Source organism: Chelonoidis abingdonii, chromosome 4, assembly GCF_003597395.2.
Source record: "Chelonoidis abingdonii isolate Lonesome George chromosome 4, CheloAbing_2.0, whole genome shotgun sequence".
In the NCBI taxonomy this organism is placed as follows: domain Eukaryota; kingdom Metazoa; phylum Chordata; order Testudines; family Testudinidae; genus Chelonoidis; species Chelonoidis abingdonii.
Window position 1 is genome coordinate 65,812,259 of NC_133772.1, and position 19,155 is coordinate 65,831,413.

Consider the following 19,155-nt stretch of genomic DNA (forward strand, 5'->3'; position numbering starts at 1 on the left):
CCTCTCCATTCTGGAATTTACCATAATTCCTACCCTTTGTTACTTATTTTAACAGTCTCAATCCATGAGAGGACCTTCCTTTTATCCATGACAGCTTAATTACACAAGAGCCTTTGGTAAGGACCTGTCAAGCGCTTTCTGGAATCTAAGTACACTATGTCCACTGGAATCCCCCTGTCCACATGTTGTGACTCCTTCGAAGAACTCTAAATAGATTAGTAAGAATGTACAGAACCATGCCTGACTATGCTCAACAGTTTAGTTTTTCTATGTGTCTGACATTTATTCTTAACTAATTGTTTCGACTAATTTGCCCAGTACTGACGAGACTTACCGGTCTTAATTGCGGATAACCTTCTAGAGCCCTTTTTAATATTGCGTTACATTAGCTAACTTCAGTCACTGGTACCGAGCCAATTTAAGGACAGTTACACCTGTTAATAGTTCCGCAACTACATTTAGAGTTCTCAGAATCTTGGGTGAATGCCATCTGGTCCGCGGTGACTTGTTAATGTTTGAGTTTTATCAATTAATTTCAAAAACTCCTCTAGTGACGCTTCAATCTGTGAACAGTTCCTCAGATTTGTCACCTACAAAGCTGGCCCAGGTTGGGAATCTCCCTAACATCCTCAGCCGTGAAGACTGAAGCAAAGATCCATTTAGTTTCTCTGCAATGACTTATCGTCTTAAGCGCTCCTTTTGTATCTCGATCGTCAGGCCCACCCGGTTTTAGCAGTTCCTGCTTCTGATGTACTTAAAAACATTTGTTATTACCCTTCGATCTTGCTAGCCGTTCTTCAAACTCCTCTTTGCTTAATTAGCTTGTGCACTAAGCTGGCAGTGTTTGTGTCCTTTCTATTTGCTCACTAGGATTGACTTCCACTTTTTAAAGGAAGTCTTTATCTCTCCACTGCTTCTTTACATGTTGTTAAGCCACAAGGCTCTTTTTTAGTCCTTTCTGTGTTTCTTAATTTTGGGTATACATGAAGTTGGGCCCTCTATTATGGTGTCTTTATAAAGGGCCATGCAACTTGCAGGGATTTCACTTAGTCACTGTACCTTTTAACTTTTTAATAATCCCTCATTTTTGTATAGTCTTCTTTTGAATAAATGCCCAGTGTTGGCGTTGAGGTTTCTTCCCCAAACACGATGTTTGGTATGCATGTCATTATGGTCACTATTCCACACTCATGCCTATAGTTAGCTCTTTGACCGCTCTGCGCTCCACTCAGGATTAAATCTAGGTTGCCTCTCTCCTTGTGGTTCCTGTACCAGCTGCTCCATTGAAGCAGTTTTAATATCGAGAATTTTTATCTCTGCATTTGTCTGAAGTTGAATGTTCGCAGTTAATATGGGGCATAATTGAATGCCCCCTCTTATTGGGTTCGTAATTTTGAGTAGTTCTCTACACTTTCCCATTTCATCATCATATTACTTGTCCGTGGTCAGGTTGGTCGATATAGTCCTATGTTTTTTTTTTACGAGCATGAAATTTATCTCATTATTCTTAGGAACTGTGGATCGCTTAAATTTTTAACTTCATTTGCTCATTCTGTCAATATTTCTTCGCATGTGTCCTCTCCTCCCTGCTATGACCTGTTCTGTCCTTCCATATATTTTAACCCCGGATATGTATGTGCCACGTTCGTGTACGTCCACCAGGTTTCTGTGATGCCTTTATATCGATTCTCCTTTTCACAAGGGGGGGGGAACACTTTCTGAGTTCACCATCTTATTATCTTAGATTTTCCTAGCATTGTGTACAGCACTTGTCCCTATTATTTGTTGCCTTTCTGATGTGCCAGATTTATTTTTATGTGACTGTTTATCATCTGATCTGGCCCTTACATTATCCTCTCCGTCCTCTGTTCCTAACTATACTGGATTCCCACATCACCTCCTAGAGAAGTCTGTGTCGATCCACATGCTCCTCTGCAGCGTCAGCTTTCCCCATCTCTAGTTTAAAACCATTTTTCTAACATTTTTAATGTTATGCAGACGGGGGTCACTTTGTTTTGGACTGATTCTGGTGTGGGCTCACCTTTCCACATCACTCTACTAACCCTCTCACCAGTCTCCCCACGGGTTGTAGCCCTACGGCACTGCGGGGCTGGACTTGGGGGAGAATGCTGTGTTATTTCATAGCAGCAATTTGGCACAGCCTCCTACCCTCCCTTACTGAGGATCTTCGCACAAGGCTCCTCCCCGTGTGTCTATGCCACGGTCAGCCTCGCCGCGCGTCACCTACGGGTTCTTCCGGTCATCACAAACTCAGCTATCTATGTTTCTAATGATCAAATTTCCCATTACTAACACCTGCCTTTTCCTAGCACCTGGAGTTCCCTCCCCCATTCTTTGAAGTGGGCTATGGATATGCAGTCCAAAAGTCAGCCTCAGAAACAAGATACTGAGACCTGTAAAGAGTCCATGCTCTATTGTTTAAGATTGTCAGGTTGGCAGCTGGGGAATCTCCACCCACTAGGATATCAAATAGGGATTTCCCTCAAGTCTCTTCTGGTACATTTAATCAGGACTCCACATGACAGCTAGTTCATTGTTTCAAATCACATTCCTCCCTAGTGCAATTGACTTGCTTTTGTTATAAATATTTGTGTCTGAAAGAAGTTTCCTACTCACAGGTCAACATTTTACCTTTTACTTAATGTCTAGTTAGAATACCAATCTCTTGCTATGAAAGTGATTATGCAAGTCATAAATTAAGCATTATGCTTTCAGTACTGACTCAAAGAAATGGGCTGTGTGAAAGAAAAGACTTAAGTATCTTCCAGAAGACAAAACATGTGATTGGTAAATGGGTATCAACGATGTGAAATATTTCATCACTGTACAATCTCATGTTTCCCCTCTCCAGCTTTAAACCTGAATAGACCAGGTACTAAATGGAGAATATGGCATCTCTTAAGATGGATCCATCTACATATAGCCATCTTGTTTAATTTTTAACTAATGGCAGTTTGAAAATTCTTGGAGAGCTTTAAGCTCCAATTTGGAGCAATATTCCTCTTGGTAGAGAAACCATACTAAGGAGACACACTGTCAATGACTCTATTCAGAAGGTATAAATGCCAGCCTCTCAAAGCAATGATTGTTCAGTTCCTTGAGGGCCATCAGTTCATGCTGAGAATCCCAGCTAAATAATATACTGGTTTCTAATTTATTTTTTCCTTGGAAGATCCACAATGTTTTGTCAAGGCCTGGAGTCCTCAGATTATCTTGCCCTCTGTCAAACTGCTCTTGTTAATCCACAATTTCTTGAGAATGGACAAAGGTCTACTGAATCATGCAAATTCTTTCTGGCTACTAGACTGATACTTCTGATGATGAGGTATTGTTGACATGCCTGCAGAAAGGGACAGGGATATAGCACTATCATTTTCTCTGAGGTGTTATTCATTTCTCCTGAAGCCTCACAATGCAGAGCATAAGAGGTGCCTATTATTAATCTTGTTCAGTGTCCCTTTGCTACCTTTAAGTGTGCATAAACTTATATTAACATAACCAAACTGACACAGGGAAAACACTAGAAAAAAATCCAAGTTGAGACGCCAACATTCTGCCATATATTTCACTTTACAGCAGTCTCGGATGATGACCCAGCATGATGTTCACTTTAAGAACACGCTGCAGATTTGAAAAGAAAAAAAAAAAAATGCAAAGAAGGTACCAATGTGAGATTTCTAAAGACAGCTACAACATTCGACCCAACATTTAAGAATCTAAAGTGCCTTCCAAAATCTGAGAGCGACGGGGTGTGGAGCAGGCTTTCAGCAGTCTTAAAAGAGCAACACTCCAATGAGGAAGCTACAGAATCTGAACCACCAAAAAAGAAAAATCTGCTGGTGACATCTGACTCAGATGATGAAAATGAACATGTGTCAGTCTGTACTGCTTTGGATCGTTATCGAACAGAATCCATCATCAGCATGGACGCATGTCCTCTGGAATGGTGGCTGAAGCATGAAGGGACATATGAATCTTTAATGCATCTGGCACAAAAATATCTTGTTGTAATTGAAATCAATATACATGAAAATGTAAAAAAATCCAAAAATATTTAAATAGTATTCTATTATTGTTTAACAATGTGATTAATCGCAATTAATTTTTTTTAATCGCTTGACAACCCTAATTTCTGTCAATCCCAGGTTTAATAACGGCTTGTTTTTAGAAAAATACTGTCAACTGGCCAAATTAGCCGGTGACTATGAGACTCACGTACCTATGATGTTTGTTTTCTCAAAGTAGGACACATCTTTTTCCTTTTAGGAAGTCTTCATTGAATAGAATTTTAATACATTTTAAAAGATTGATAAATCAAAACATATTAGCATATTAACACGTTAAATATGCCAAGAGAAACAGTATGAATTGTGAAGCGAGTTTTCATAATAACCTTCTGTTGAGACTACAGAATCATTGATTTAGGAAGCATATGTTGACTGTCATGAAGCAAGACTCAACATGACTGGCAGTATAATTGATTTTTGACACTCAAACAGAAGTCACCCAGGTAGGATTGGGGAGAGACTACAGTTGCTTAGTTGAGTCCATAAATGAAGATCAATAACACAGTGGTTAGATAGTCTTTACACTCCAACACTTAGCTATGTCTTCCCACTGTTGATCTCCTGTTTTCATGCTTTCCTTCACCAGTGAGCCATATACACAGTAACATTCAGAACTATGTTTGCCTCTTTTTAATACTTATGCAATAAAATCACTGACTCACTAAACTCAGTTAATATAACTAATTCCTTTTAATTCTGAAAGCTACATTACTGAAATCATGCCAAGACTACAAAATCATTCAATGGAGTAGACTCCCAACTAGAATGTAAGTCTTAGTTACTGAAAACACTATTTAACATTTTAACACTGATCTAAATGAACACTGAACAAGACTCCCTGTACTTATAACATGTTCTCAGATTGATATTTAACCTTTTCTCTACAGGCCATAAAACAAAAGGTATTTACTAAGATATTCATTAAAGGCTCAGAACACAAAGCCTACTCTTTAAAATCTATTTACTTGATAGAATATTCGTTGCTAAATGTTTAAATATTTTAGGCAACCCTTCAAAACAATTAAGTACAAACTTGCAAAGATCAAAATCCTCCTTATGAATGGTGATGGAACAATTAAAATTAAGTTTTAAAACCAAAAAGCATTGTTCCAACCTTAGTAGCATATATGCCAAATTTTCTTGTTTATAAAAAATAAAACATAATACTCATTTTCTCAGGCTCTTTCCAGAATGATTTTCCCTCCCACAATAAATTTCTAAGAACTTTAAAAAAAAAAAGTGTGTGTCCACACGTTTTCCTCAGATTTCCCCACATACAGCTTTTTAAGAGGTACAGGGAAGGTTGAGATTTTGAAAAAGACCTCTCTCCCTCAAAACATACAACTTTCTGTGCTGTAACAAATACTGAAGGCCTGTTGTGTTTTGCTGAGAATTACCGTCACAAATAAATCAGTGTAATTATCTAAGTTTCCCAAAGCATTTCCCCATCTTATTAGCAGGTAAAAGAATGACTTCATTCAACATACACCAAATCAGAATTAGGCATTGTCCCCAAAACAGCTATGAGAAACAAACCAACATTATCCTAATTTTATGTATATAATTTTCATCTAGAAGTTATCAGTCACTAGAAGGAGTTGACAGATTCTGTAACCCACAGCAGCAATGTTATTTAACCTTATGTGCCAGATATCTGAAAAACACAAGAGGATTAGAGACGTAGGTTAGGATTCTCATCTGCAGTATTTGTATCAATAAAGTGTGGTTACATACAGGAGATTGGACATGTAAAACTGGCACTTTCGAATTCAACTCTCTCTTTACAGTCTATTTCCAAATCAAACCTGCTCCATTTTCCTGACAGAGGGCCAAGTTGTGTGCAGTTCCTACTGACTTTGATGGAAAGCTACCTGGATGACAGAAATAAGTCTCTGATCCCATGTTGAGTCTCTAGTGTTGGTAGATAGGGGGCGCACTTGTCACTAAGCAGATTTTACATGAAAACTATTAATGCCCCAATTCTCTGCTCAGTGCCAACATGAAGTAGCTAAGCATTGGGCAGATGTGCAGAAAGGATAAGTGTAATGGACACATCATCTTGGCAAGCTGGCAGAGCTACTTCAGAGGCTCAGTCCAATAACTAAAACAGCAACTGCTGGACACCGGAGAACCAGCAGATCTTCTGACTGTCCTTCCCACTCATACTCAATCCCCCCATTCAGGTTGCCACAGGGTCAGTCTTCAACAGAGCTGCTGCCAGGGGAGGGGAGCCTTTATGGCAGCAGAAGCAGAATTTGTGCCAAAGATGATAAATATAGTAATCCACAAATCATTGTTTACTATTCATTTTCTAGCTCTTTGTTTTAAAAACAAACAGTGTTCACCTGTTTACAGTTAGTCTCTGAATTGACTGACTATCTAACAAGGTTGGGAAAAAGCTGAGGTAATCAAACAGTAACAGTTCTCCACACTTTTGTCCAGTATTTCTAGCTAATTTCTTCTGCTGCAATTTCACTACCTCATTACTTCATCTTTGACAGCCCATTTATAGTTCCCTTGAGGACTAATCACCATGAATCTTAACATTTCTCTGGAAGAGGCATTCAAGTATTAGTCTCTGAACAACACGCTCTAGGAAACTGAAAACAATGACTTCTAGATTGGTAATAAACTGTAGCCTGCCATGAGCTTTGGAAGGATTCTATAGGTTAAGAAACACAGCAGCAAGATTGTTCTTCTTCTTGTTCTCTATAAATATCTTGTCAGGAGAAACAAATGCTACAAAAAAGATTAAAGCCATCTCAAAGCTAAAGCAGATAGGTTAATTAAGAAGCAAAGTAATATTCATAACTGACTTCTATTACTTAGACTGCCAAAACAGCATTCCACAGCAGTCAGCATCATTTCAACCAGCTATAGGAAAGTAAAAGTGAAACCTCCTCAAATGGTAAATGTGATAGCCGATCTATAAACAAAATAGCTAATTTATGCACAGAATACGATCACTGCAACGCAACATAGCCAGGATAGTTCTAAATATGTAAATAGCCTGTATTTATAAAAACAGGTATTAGCATCCTAAACACGGCTCAATTTGGAGATGCACCTTCAGAAAGAGATCATAATCTATACCCTTCCAGCACAAATTACAAGAACAAATATTTGTCACAAACTACAGATATTTTAATGAATTGCCATAGGGAGAGTAGGCAATTTTCACTCAAATAATGCATGTAAAATGTAAAGTCACCAAAAATATTAAGATACAAAAAAGCTAACACATGGCATATGTTGCAGCAATTAAATACCCAATGCATAGTTCTTACATTTACACTTAGTCTTATTTTATGACTAATGAGCTGAAATGAAAACAATTAGATTTTGATTCAAAATTATTCTGAAAAGTCTTCCTGTAAAGGAAATTGCTTTGTAAACATACAGAATCTAATCTGATCTAAACAAATAAGACTGCTTGAGACCCCCTTGAGAAGTGGTAAAGACAACCTTACCAATTCAGTTAAGGAACAAGGAAATTAAAAATTATCATCATCACTATCACCTGCAGGGAGTAATTTATCATTTTGCTCATCGCTGGTATCATGTTCCAACAGCGTGTGGCTATAGCAGATACAATTAGGCAGCTGGCCACAGAAGTAGGGGGATAATGTGCTTTTGATGGAGTTTATCCAAGCATGGAGATGGAATGCTTGTAATCCATGCAGCAGAGAAAGTTACTACACATCCGTGTCTCAGAAATACAACAGCTATTTTAAAAACTATTTCTGTAAAAAAGAATACAGAACCTTGAGATTCCCTATTGCATAGTCTTCTTGGCACAAATTGATTATGAATATAAGTCATTTTTAATAGCATGCTATAGCAATGCATAAGTTACTAAATTTAAAACAAAGAAAGTGTATTCTAGAATGTGTTTGATACACACTACAGAAGGCTTTGGTTTCCAACCTGAGTCTGAAAATATTCAATACTATGATTATGGTTCAAATACCTCTTATTGTAACTGGCAAATGAGTTCTCAAGTGCCGAAACTGACATTGCTCAAAATTCTAAATTTTTTATAAATACAACTATCCTTCAATTAAAATTACTTTAATCAAAATTAACTGAATTTGTATTTTATTTACTGAGATTTTAGTATATCAATAATATCATCTTATTCATTTTACCGTTGTCCATCCCCTTTCAACAAAAATGCATATCCTGCTCTTTGACAACTTCTCCTGGGAGAAATGAACAGACACTGCCATTTTTCTCCCAGGGGATATTACCATTCAGCTAGGAAAAAAACAAAACAACCTTGATAGGATCACGGGAGGAACCATTCAGACAAAAGAGGAAGTTCATCAATTGATCTTTGAGAGTAATAAACCACTGTATTTTAATCTCAAAACTAGTATACAATTAATAGCAAACACTGAACTTTCAAATACAATTAATGGCATATTTTCCTAACAGAATCTATTGACTGATTTCAGCCAGATGTTTCATTGAAATCTGCAATGACAAACTTAGTTCTCTAACAGGAAAGATGTGCTTTTAAAGATAATTCGGGTTTTTTTTAAGCAGATTAATTTTGTGAGGTTGAAAATATGTCAATTTGCTCTTAGAACTGATTCATTATGATCAGTTTGACACTCTTTCGTGCTCTCAAAGAATTTTCTGAGGTTCTGAGCAGAATTTAAAATCAAGGTGATGCCAAGAAAGGAGAAGCTTAATCCTATAAGAGATTTAACTGCAGGAAATGATGGAAAGAGAAAACTGTGCCACAGCAGAGGCTTGAAAATTTATGCTTTCAAAGAGCTTTGAAGATGAAGATCTAGATATATCTAATATTAAATAATAAGCTTATAGTCAATTTTAAACACTTAATTACACTTAACCTTCACGTATTTCAAAAGTCAAATGAAAACATTCCCAAAAAAACTCTGCAAAATTGTGTTTAATTGTTCAAACAATTGAAGAATTATATTAAGAAACATGACTATTTAAAGAAACCAAGTCAGTTCTTTTTCATGGATATTATAGGATAAATATATATAAAAAAGTCACAGGATCAGTTGGAGAAGTGCTGATTCATAAACACTGCAGAGGCACATTAAACAGGGTGACAGTAAGGGTATGTCTACACTGCATTGTAAGCCCAGAGTTCAAACTCAAGCTCAAACCTACCTTCGCTTCCATCTCCACATAAATCATGCTAACCCAAGGCTCAGACTCAGAGTCCCAGGACCCCGTGAGGATGGACGGTCCAAGCCTGAGTCAAAGTTGGAACCTAGCATTCAAGACCTATTGCAGGGGTAGGCAACCTATGGCATGCGTGCCAAAGGCAGCACGTGAGCTGATTTTCAGTGGCACTCACACTGCTGGGGTCCTGGCCACCGGTCCGGGGGACTCTGCATTTTAATTTAATTTTAAATGAAGCTTCTTAAACATTTTAAAAACCTTATTTACTTTAATACAACAATAGTTTATAGAAAGAGACCTTCTAAAAATGTTAAAATATATTACTGGCATGAGAAACCTTAAATTAGAGTGAATAAATGAAGGCTCGGCACACCACGTCTGAAAAGCTGCCGACCCCTGCCCTATTGCTTTGCAGTGTAGATGCAGCCCCACTGAACGCATGCTCTGGGAGTCTGTCAAAAGTATTCCACAGTCTTGTGGGCTGACTTTCTTTGTACTCTGGACTGTCAAGTTTTCCCACACCGCACCACGAACAAAAAGCTAAAGTGGCCACATTTTGAGAGGACGCTAGGAAGCCTGGGATATGGATGGTTGGATTCAGACCTACATAACTCAGTGTTGATGCTGTAGCCCCAGGTTGGGACTCTGGGTTCAACAATTCCTAACATGTGGTTACAAATGAATGTAGACGCTCAAGCCCTAGATTAACAAATCCAGGGTTTGCTAACTTGAGTTCTACTAACCCTAGCTTTAGACGGGGAGGATCCCCAACCCCAGGCTCTAACCTAAGCCTCGACAGCTACATTGCAGTTTTATAGCTCTGCAGCTTGAGTCCCAGGAGCTCAAGTCAGCTAACACAGGTATTTAATTGCAGTTGACACATTCCCTAAATCTCTTCATTAATCTGCATTACTTAACGATGTGAAATCTCTTAGTAACTTTTTATTTCCACCTTATAATTTTAATGTTATTGAAATCTTCTCCACCTATGTAATAGTTTAAGTGCCCTCCCCCTATCCGCCAAATAAATGAAGTTAATCATAGTTTCAGCAATGTTGCATTTAATACTGTGTTACTTTTCCAGCATCTATTTCAGTTTTGTGTTCACAGCTCACTGTCCCCACTGCCCATCTTCAGTGTTTCTCTCATGGCTCTGTCAGCTCCATTACATTTAATACAAAATATCCACATGTACTGCATTTAGTTGCTTTTATAAAATACTCATAAAATAAACACTCATGTGCCAGTTTTGCTGATAAAAATTAATGAAGTGCTGGGCTCTTGGGAGCAAGGGACTGTCAGTAAAATGGTAACTTCTAGAAGGAAGGATGGATCCTCTAGAATACACCTGAAATCAGACTTCAGTAACACTTGCAGTGGAGGAAGTGCAAGACTGATGATATTTCGATTGACATACCAATCAACTAAAGGCAACGTAGACTGATTTAAAAATCATCAAGTGGAAAGCTGTGATTTAAATCAGCAATTTTAATCAACTTATCTATTTGTACTTCCAGTTAATTTTCTCAAGAAAGGCACATTCTCATTGGCTGATATATCACTAAAATATGTTGATTTACAACTAAATAGAGTCTTTACAATAGATTTGGTATATTTTGTGCTACCTAGGAAGCCAGATTTATTTAAGCAACTATATAGCTTAATATTTTCAGATTCTTATAAAAACTGTACATTTTTAGTATGTTAGAGAATGGTGAATGATACATTGATATATTTACTAGATAATTAACTTCTTGCTCATGATTTGTGTCAAGCTGCATTAGGATGGTAAGTGGAATTTAATTAAACACAAAACAGCCTATAAAATTTGTTTTAAATTAAACAAAACAACTTAAAATGTTTTGGATAAACTTCTCTTATAACATGTTTCCCATTTATAACTAAATGATTTATTATAACAGACGGATTAACTGCAGTCAGCAAATTAAACTGATATTTAAGGTCAGCCTGAGAAAAATTTTCAAATATGCCTAATTTAAAAGACACTGGATCTTAAATTCCTAGTCTACACTTCAAAATAACTTCGGTATAACTATGTCACTCAGGGGTGTGAATAATCCACTCATCTGGGCAATGGAGCTATACTGACTTAAGTGCCACTGTAGACAGAACTATGTTGGTGGGAGAGCTTCTCCTGTCAACATAGCTACAGCCGTTCACGAAGGTGGAGTTAAGCCAATGGGAGAGCTTTCTCTCATTGCTTTAGAACATCTTCACCAGACGCGCTACAGCATGCAGCTACACCACTGAAAATTTCAAGTCTAGATCTGCCCCATGTCTCTTAGGATACTTAGGCTGGCCTATTGTGCTATACTGATAAAGCGTGACCTCAAAAGTTAGATTCCCCACCCCGTAATTCTCTTTATATAGAAACTCAGCCTTTGATGCCAAGTTTACGATAGAGGCTTCAGCATGAATTTATCATATTTATTTAATTAATAAATAAACTGGGGAATGGGCCACCAAAATACCCAAAGAGAACCTGCTTCAATACAGAAATAAAACCCCCTCCAACTGCACACTCCCAGTTGTCACCTACCACCGCATACTGGAACCAATACAGAGTATCAAACACCTACAATCATATGCAATGGGGACCCCATCCAGGAAAGATTTCTATCAGAACTGCCACTTCTGGACTACAAACTATATCCTAATATCTCCAAGATCAGCAGCAAGCCCCTCACAGACTAGGACACAGTACCTCAAAGTAACACAGAAACCTATGAGGATAACAGATGCAAAATCAGCAGACATCTCCTCTGCCACAATGATCAATCCCCCCCCCCACACACATTTTTCAAGATCCATGGTCCAACACATGCCTATATCAGCATGTGGTAGTCCACAGAGTGAGGTACAAGTGCCCCAATAGCAGCTGTGTGTGAGAAACCAGACAATCACTATGCTCGTGAATGAACACACACAGGAAAATGAAAAAAAAGACAACCACCTCCTCATCTGTGGGAGAACACTCTTCACAAAGCGATCTCTCTGTATCTGGGCTATCAGTCCTCATCCCCAAAGGAAACCTGCAGAACACTTTCAAAAAATAAGCCATTGTGATAGACTGTACCCCTGTATTCAACCTTTGCACACTATTGTAATAATCTTTGTACAAAATATGCCTTTTGAGGGATCATTTGAGAACTCAATTTGCTGGTCTTTATTGTTCTGGTAAAATATGTGTAGCAACATTGTATGTACATGTGACATTATTGACATGAACTGTGACAATACAGATCATTGATTCAACCAAGGTCCAACAGTTGCACCAAATCTTGTACAAAAGAGGTTAAGGAAGGTGTCTATGGAAAGGTTGTAATTTGCTGGTTATGATTATGCTGTCTGTATGTGTGTATCATTTTTGTATTTTAAGTTATGAATATTGGCTATGTACTTGTATCTCAATGTGTTTGGTTTTAAGTAGCATCAGTGAAACATTTGGTCACCTTCTTGAGAAAGGACTATTTTGAGTAAATGCCCAATCAAGAAATATTTAACTGGCAATGGACTTTGGGAGATGCCAATCCACATCTGAGCTTTTCTGGGAATGTTCAAACTAACATGTAAACAATGGCATCGACCTGCAAAAAGCTTAATCATTCATAGACATGTGACTTGATCAGGTGACTACAAAATCCCATCTTGTTGCTGTGATTTTGCATAGAAGAACAAAGGGATTTCTGCCCACAAAAGAGAATATAAAAGTCCCTAGAAGCCTCTCCATTTTGTCTTCAGCTGGCTCAAGAGATGGCCTCTCCATCCTAAAGAGATGCCTGAAAGAAACTGGTACAGGAGTGTGAGCGATTGCTGGACCCGGACCATAAACCACAACGTTGGTCTGAAAAGGACTGGGCTCAGACTAGGAAGGAGTCTAGTCTGTGAAAGAAGGTTATTGGGACATCTCTGAGGGTGAGATTTACCTGTATTCAGTTTCCTGTATTAGCCTTAGACTTGCGTGTTTTGTTTTATTTTGCTTGGTAACTTACTTTGTTGTATCTGTTATTTCTTGGAACCACTTAAATCCTACTTTTTATACTTAATAAAAATCACTTTTGCTTATTAATTAACCCAGAGTAAGTAATTAATACCTGGAGGAGCAAACAGCTATGCATCTCTCTCTCTGTGTTATGGAGAGTGGACAATTTATGAGTTTACCGAGTATACGCTATACAGAATAAAACAGATTCATTTGAGGTTTAGGCTCCCAGAAAGATTGAATACTGGGTTATGGGAAAGTCTCTGTTAACTGAGAAGCCCCTGGGGTAAGTGAATCTTAGTTTCTGTAAACTGTAGCGGGTTTTGGCCCAACCTCTTGGTCTGTGCTGTAGCCAACTGGTGTGTCCAGCTCAGCAAGATGGGAGTGGAGGAAAGCCTTCTCTGGCAGGGTGGTTCGTCCTCAGTGGCATCCCAACACATCTAGTGACAGTCTTGAGGGAGTCTCTGTGACCAAACCCGGCACAGTAAAGTTACAAGATTCCACTGTACGATGTTACTAAAACATGTGTTTTGGGGACCCCTTGAATGTAATTCAGGCTAGTGAGAGCTTAGGTGTGACTGGCAGGCTATAAGTGCACTTGGACACAGCTGGGAGTAATTTACATGTAGGCTTTTTATGAACAGTCCTGACGGGAGGCTACAAGAGCAAAACAGTGGAAAGGGCACTCCAGGCTAAAAGGCAGAGGTGGCACAGCTACTCACTAATCTAGATTGTACCATGGCACAGTCATAACTTTGCCAGACACTAAAAATCATGGTCTGAATAGACCCACTGGATTTATGGCTTATTACAATAATCTACAACCCATTAACACTCCACCCACAACTACTTCCCCTTCCCCTCCTTTTCACCCTATAACAGGAGACCTGTTAACAGGCCACCTCACCTTGCATAGTCCTTTGAAATATGTGTTATCTACTTATGCTAAACAATTTCTTCCATCTAGTATTTAGCTGTGACACTGAGAATTCTTCAGGTCTGGGAAGCTGAGTTCTGTGTAAGTTCAAAAGCTTGTCTCTCTCACCAACAGAAGTTGATCCAATAAAAGATATTACCTCACCCACCTTGTTTCCCTAATATCCTTGGACCGACACAGTTATAACACCACTGCATACAACAAAGTACAGTGTCATTTTTATGTTAAAAACAAGGAAGTCAGAGCAGATACATACATCATTTTCTTTCATCAGAACTTTTGTCAGGTACAAAAAAAGCTTTTAGATATTCTTCCTAGAGTGTAAAATATAAAACAGCATATTAAAAAAGTAGAAGCTGATGCATTCAAGGCAAGCCTTGTAATGCTGTTTTCAAAGCACAAAACTGTACCTCAAAAATTCTCAATACAAATAATGGACTTTTATTGTTCATTTACTGCAAGGTTAGGCAGCCTGATATGACAGATGGACTAGTCAGCCTCTAACTAAACCTCCACACTCCATCATAAAAGGAGTGGAAATTCTACTCATAAAATGTCAATAATCCGACATGATTAAGTGCAAAATACTTGAGAGAATTCTACTTGTTTTTTTTAAGACCTATGTTAATCAGAAAATTCCAGAAACAAACCACTAGCGCTCACAAAGCTTCCAAACTTAAAACAACATCTAATCGACATTACCTTAAAAGAGTTGCACAACAATAGAAGGCGATTTGGTAAAGGTCCAGTATTAGAGGAAAGTGATACTTTAACCAATATCCTGTTTTGCTCTATTAAACAATACAGGATGACTAGGACCATGTGGAGTTCTCTAACTGATCATAATTATTCCAAGAAGGCCAAAGAAATCAGTGTCACCCTACACTAGCATTTTTTTAGGTCACAAGGTCAAGAATTCATTTTGTCACAGTTAAAAAATAAAATGTCTTCTATTTTTTTTATTAGGCAATATTTAACATTTTATTATGAAATGTTTATGCATATAACAGAATTGCACTGAGAATTTGCACATTTCACTTTGCTTGACACACATTCAATGAACAAGAGAACACAATGTTAAAACCACAACATTTCAATTTACAAAAAACATGGAGAAACACCCAACAATGCATATTTTTACCCCTCTTGACACACAGAGCCAATAGCATTATTGGGAGATACAAGAAGTGCTAGGAAGTGGCTAGATTTTAAGATTTCCTGACTAGTGTAGCTAAATTTCTCGATTTTACCATTACATTAACATGAGTTTTTTAATTCTGTATTTATTATATGGCTATACGTATCCTTTTGTGACTGCATATGTCAGACGAAATGCATATTATTTTCTTGAATCAATATAAAAAAGCAATGGAATTTAACATGTACACTAGGCTGCTGTCCCTTCATATTACTGTTTATGCACTAATTTTTGCCTCTCTCTGTCCTCTATTCTGTGATGTACTGAGCACTTGCTGCAAGATAGCAGGCATCTACAACTCCCACCAAAATCAATTTGAGTTTAAGACGCACAGCACGCTCCAGGACTGTGCTTTCAGCACCTATTACAACAGTCCATTAATAAAGATCACCCTTTTGTTAGGCAAATCCTCTCTAATTTCAAACTTCTCAATCAAATTTGATATGGACATTCATAAAGTGATACAAAAGAATGCTTTATAATATATATTAATTGGAAAAAAAGCACAAAAATGCAATTTTAATTGAGAAATCAGATACACAGAAGACAGGAAATTCAAAATGTAACATCACTGCAGCAATTCACTTTCTTACTTATTTTTAATGGTATACATTTAACAAACAGTTGCACACAATTTTTGTAAAGTTTTCTTAATGTGTATCTGCTTTCCCAGGGTAATTTCAAGTAAAATTTCACTAGATATTTTCCCCTCACTACTGTCTCCATTACGGTAATAGGTAGTCTGGTAGATTTTGTGCTTGAATTTGAACCTTTTGATGATTATTTTGCAAGGCTGCATTTGAAATACACATTTAAATAAGAAAAGTAGGCATTAAAAACAATTCCACTCACATGCACAGAGCATGTGACAGATGGCTATGCCTGTATACTTGAGCTATAGTTTTGCATTGTACTTCTGAACATGTTTTAAAGAGGGCTTGTCTACACAGCAAGTTTAGTGTGTAGCAAGCCACCAAGTGAATCTACAGCTCATTAGCTTGCCATGCACTAACTCGTCATGTGGCCCATGCTATGGCCGAGTAGAAGCTCCATAGTGTGCTTTGACGTACATCATCCCAACAGTATGGCAAAGTGCTCTACGGCAGTTACGGAACTGTTAGTGCGCCACAGCAGGTCCACATGGCAAGATACTGTGCTGTAGATTCACATGCTGGCTTGCAGCTCACTTAACTTGCTGTGAACACAAACCCACAGATATGTTTCTACTGAAAGTACCTAGCACAAGGGCAATGGCCCTCACTAATGCCTTTGGGTGCTACCATAGCAAATGATTAAATAAACTATAAGAAAACATTACGGTTGACGTGATAAGCTTCAAGAGATTGGAAATTCAATTTTAACAACCTTAATTCTGCACATGGAGTGTATATATTAAATAGCCTGATTACATGTTTTCTACAGCCTTGTAAGGTGCCTCTTAAGATGCACAATAAATGAATTAGGTATATCTCTTGACTCAGAATGACAGACAAAAGTAGTACAAACAGTGCCTGAGTGCAATCAGCAATTGTTTAAAGTTAAATGCAGACAAAACAGGCACAATGCTGGTGAAAAGTAATAAAGCTTTCAGTGAAGAAGCCAATGCTTTACCTCCCTCTGACCCATCATCTTATGAAAACTGTATGCATGGAATCTTGGTAGCCCTTTCAGACTCCACTAATAATGGATACCCAAATAGCAACAGCTAAAAAATGCCCCCTTCCCTCTACAGATATAGCAATTTAGCCATATATTTTTGACTGACAGACAGTCTCAACTATTCCCATATATAATATCCAAAAATGAACAGATAACGAAAAAGATCAAGCTGATTTAACATGCAGCAGTAATACACGCTGCTAATCAACACAGGTTCCCAATTAATGACTCGATTGAATTCAAGGTCTTCACCTTGATTTTTTGAACTACCGACAGTTAAAAATTATTTATTTTAAGAGCCCGCTTCTCCCTCCAGAGGAAGATCCACATTGTTGGCCGTGCTCTTCAAGAAAAATGGGACCAGGACTAGACAGAGTTGGGAAACAGAGCCTTATTGGTTCATGGCTGTAAACACTCTTAAAACCCAATAACCAACCTTCAGAACAAAATACAGGACTCAAACCATTGCCAAAGTTTCCCTACATAAAAGTTTAATGGTAAAAATAATACCTCAATGCCATGCCAAGTCCCTATTGCATTAATCAGGTTCAAGTGCCCATTACAAATTAATTTAATATTTATACTGACCTGATTCAGAGCAGAGACTTGAACCTGACTATCCCACATCCGAAGGGAGTGTCCTAACAACCAGGACATTTGTTATGATAGGGTGGGTCTCCTATTTTCTGGGGGATGGGAGTAAGGGAAGTGATTTGTCCCAATGTGGAATAGGAAAATTTTGCAATCTTGAAAATATTACAGGATGGGACAAATGTTTCCCACTCAGCTCTATGCTAGTGAAATATAAGTTATAGTAACAGGAAATTCTTCTGACTAAGCTGGAAGAGAAGAGAGTCACAGTTCGAAGCAATGGAAAAAAGATACAAAATAAAAAATAGCTTTCAATGACCATGCCCACTTTTACTTGCCCCACTGAACCAGACTATTATTGGGGGTTCTGCATTAAATTTATCTGAAGCACCAGTTTCACACCTCTGTAAATGCACAGATGAACTGTCAGTGGCAATACTTACATTCATTTATCATCAGCACTTCAATGAATGCACTGGCCTGCCAATCAAGGATAATGTTAGTCAAATGCAGAAAGAATAAGTTGGCTTACCGTACACATGGTATTCTCAGTAATAATTAGGGTGAAATCCGATGAAAACTCAAGATCCGGAATGGATGTTGTGTGACAGTCTATACGCTATCAAAAAAGTGAAACATCAATTTTGACATTAAATAGTTTAATCAGAATTAAAAAATACATCTCAGATGAACTTAACTACACCCCCCTTAAAAAAAATAAAATAAAATAAAGACCACTTATAGTACACTACTGATTCAACTCATCAGTTAGAAAGAGTAAAACAATGCTACGTATTAGAATTTTCAAAAAAATGCAGAACTTTTATAATATATTAAGCAATATTTGTGCAATCCACAAAGATTTGTCTATAACAATGGTTCCCAAACATTTAAACTTAACATAAAGAAAGAAACTAAATAAAAGTTGTAATACGGAGCCTTTCACCATTGGCTGAAGTCTTGTTAAGGCTGGTAGTGATGTAGCCTATACCCATTTGGATGTCTTGGCCAACAGTAGCCTAAGCTGAATGAGTTGCTGGTTTCAGTCTCTCTCTCCATGGACATTTGCCCATATCTCAAAGAACTTATTAATTAGCACCCATGTTGGCAGGTTCAGTAGAAAAAGAATGGTTAACCATGGAGACTTCTACTCTCCAAACCTTGAAAAGACAGTCCTCCAGGTTACAGTTGAGGAATAGTGACTTGGCCTAATGGGGAACCTGTGTTGTAGCTACCCGCTATGCTGTATGCATACTGTGAATTAAAAATTTGAAAAATAGTAAGAAAACTCAGTACCATTATTAACAGAGCCTCATTACATATTCAATCTTGTCATAGCTCGGAAAATACCTCACTATTTTTGCATTGCACGGATTCTTTTGTTTTGCTTGCTTACAGCAAATTCAAAATTTGTGCAGCACGGCCAGCACATTTTAGCTAAGAATGAAGGATAACTGAACATTTTACTGGAGTTTAAAAAGAGTACACTTCTAATGCCTATACTCTTCCATAG

The 19,155-nt window shown here is 37.8% G+C and overlaps 1 protein-coding gene across 1 annotated transcript in view; it reads right to left on the reverse strand.

Annotated features, from left to right (window-relative positions):
* Positions 1-19,155, reverse strand: part of PRMT3 (protein arginine methyltransferase 3) — a 108,732-nt gene that overhangs the window by 19,003 nt on the left and 70,574 nt on the right. Inside the window, exon 13 of the mRNA XM_032794571.2 lies at positions 18,175-18,261. Coding sequence (XP_032650462.1) covers positions 18,175-18,261 — 87 coding nt within the window. The remainder of the gene's footprint in view (positions 1-18,174; positions 18,262-19,155) is intronic.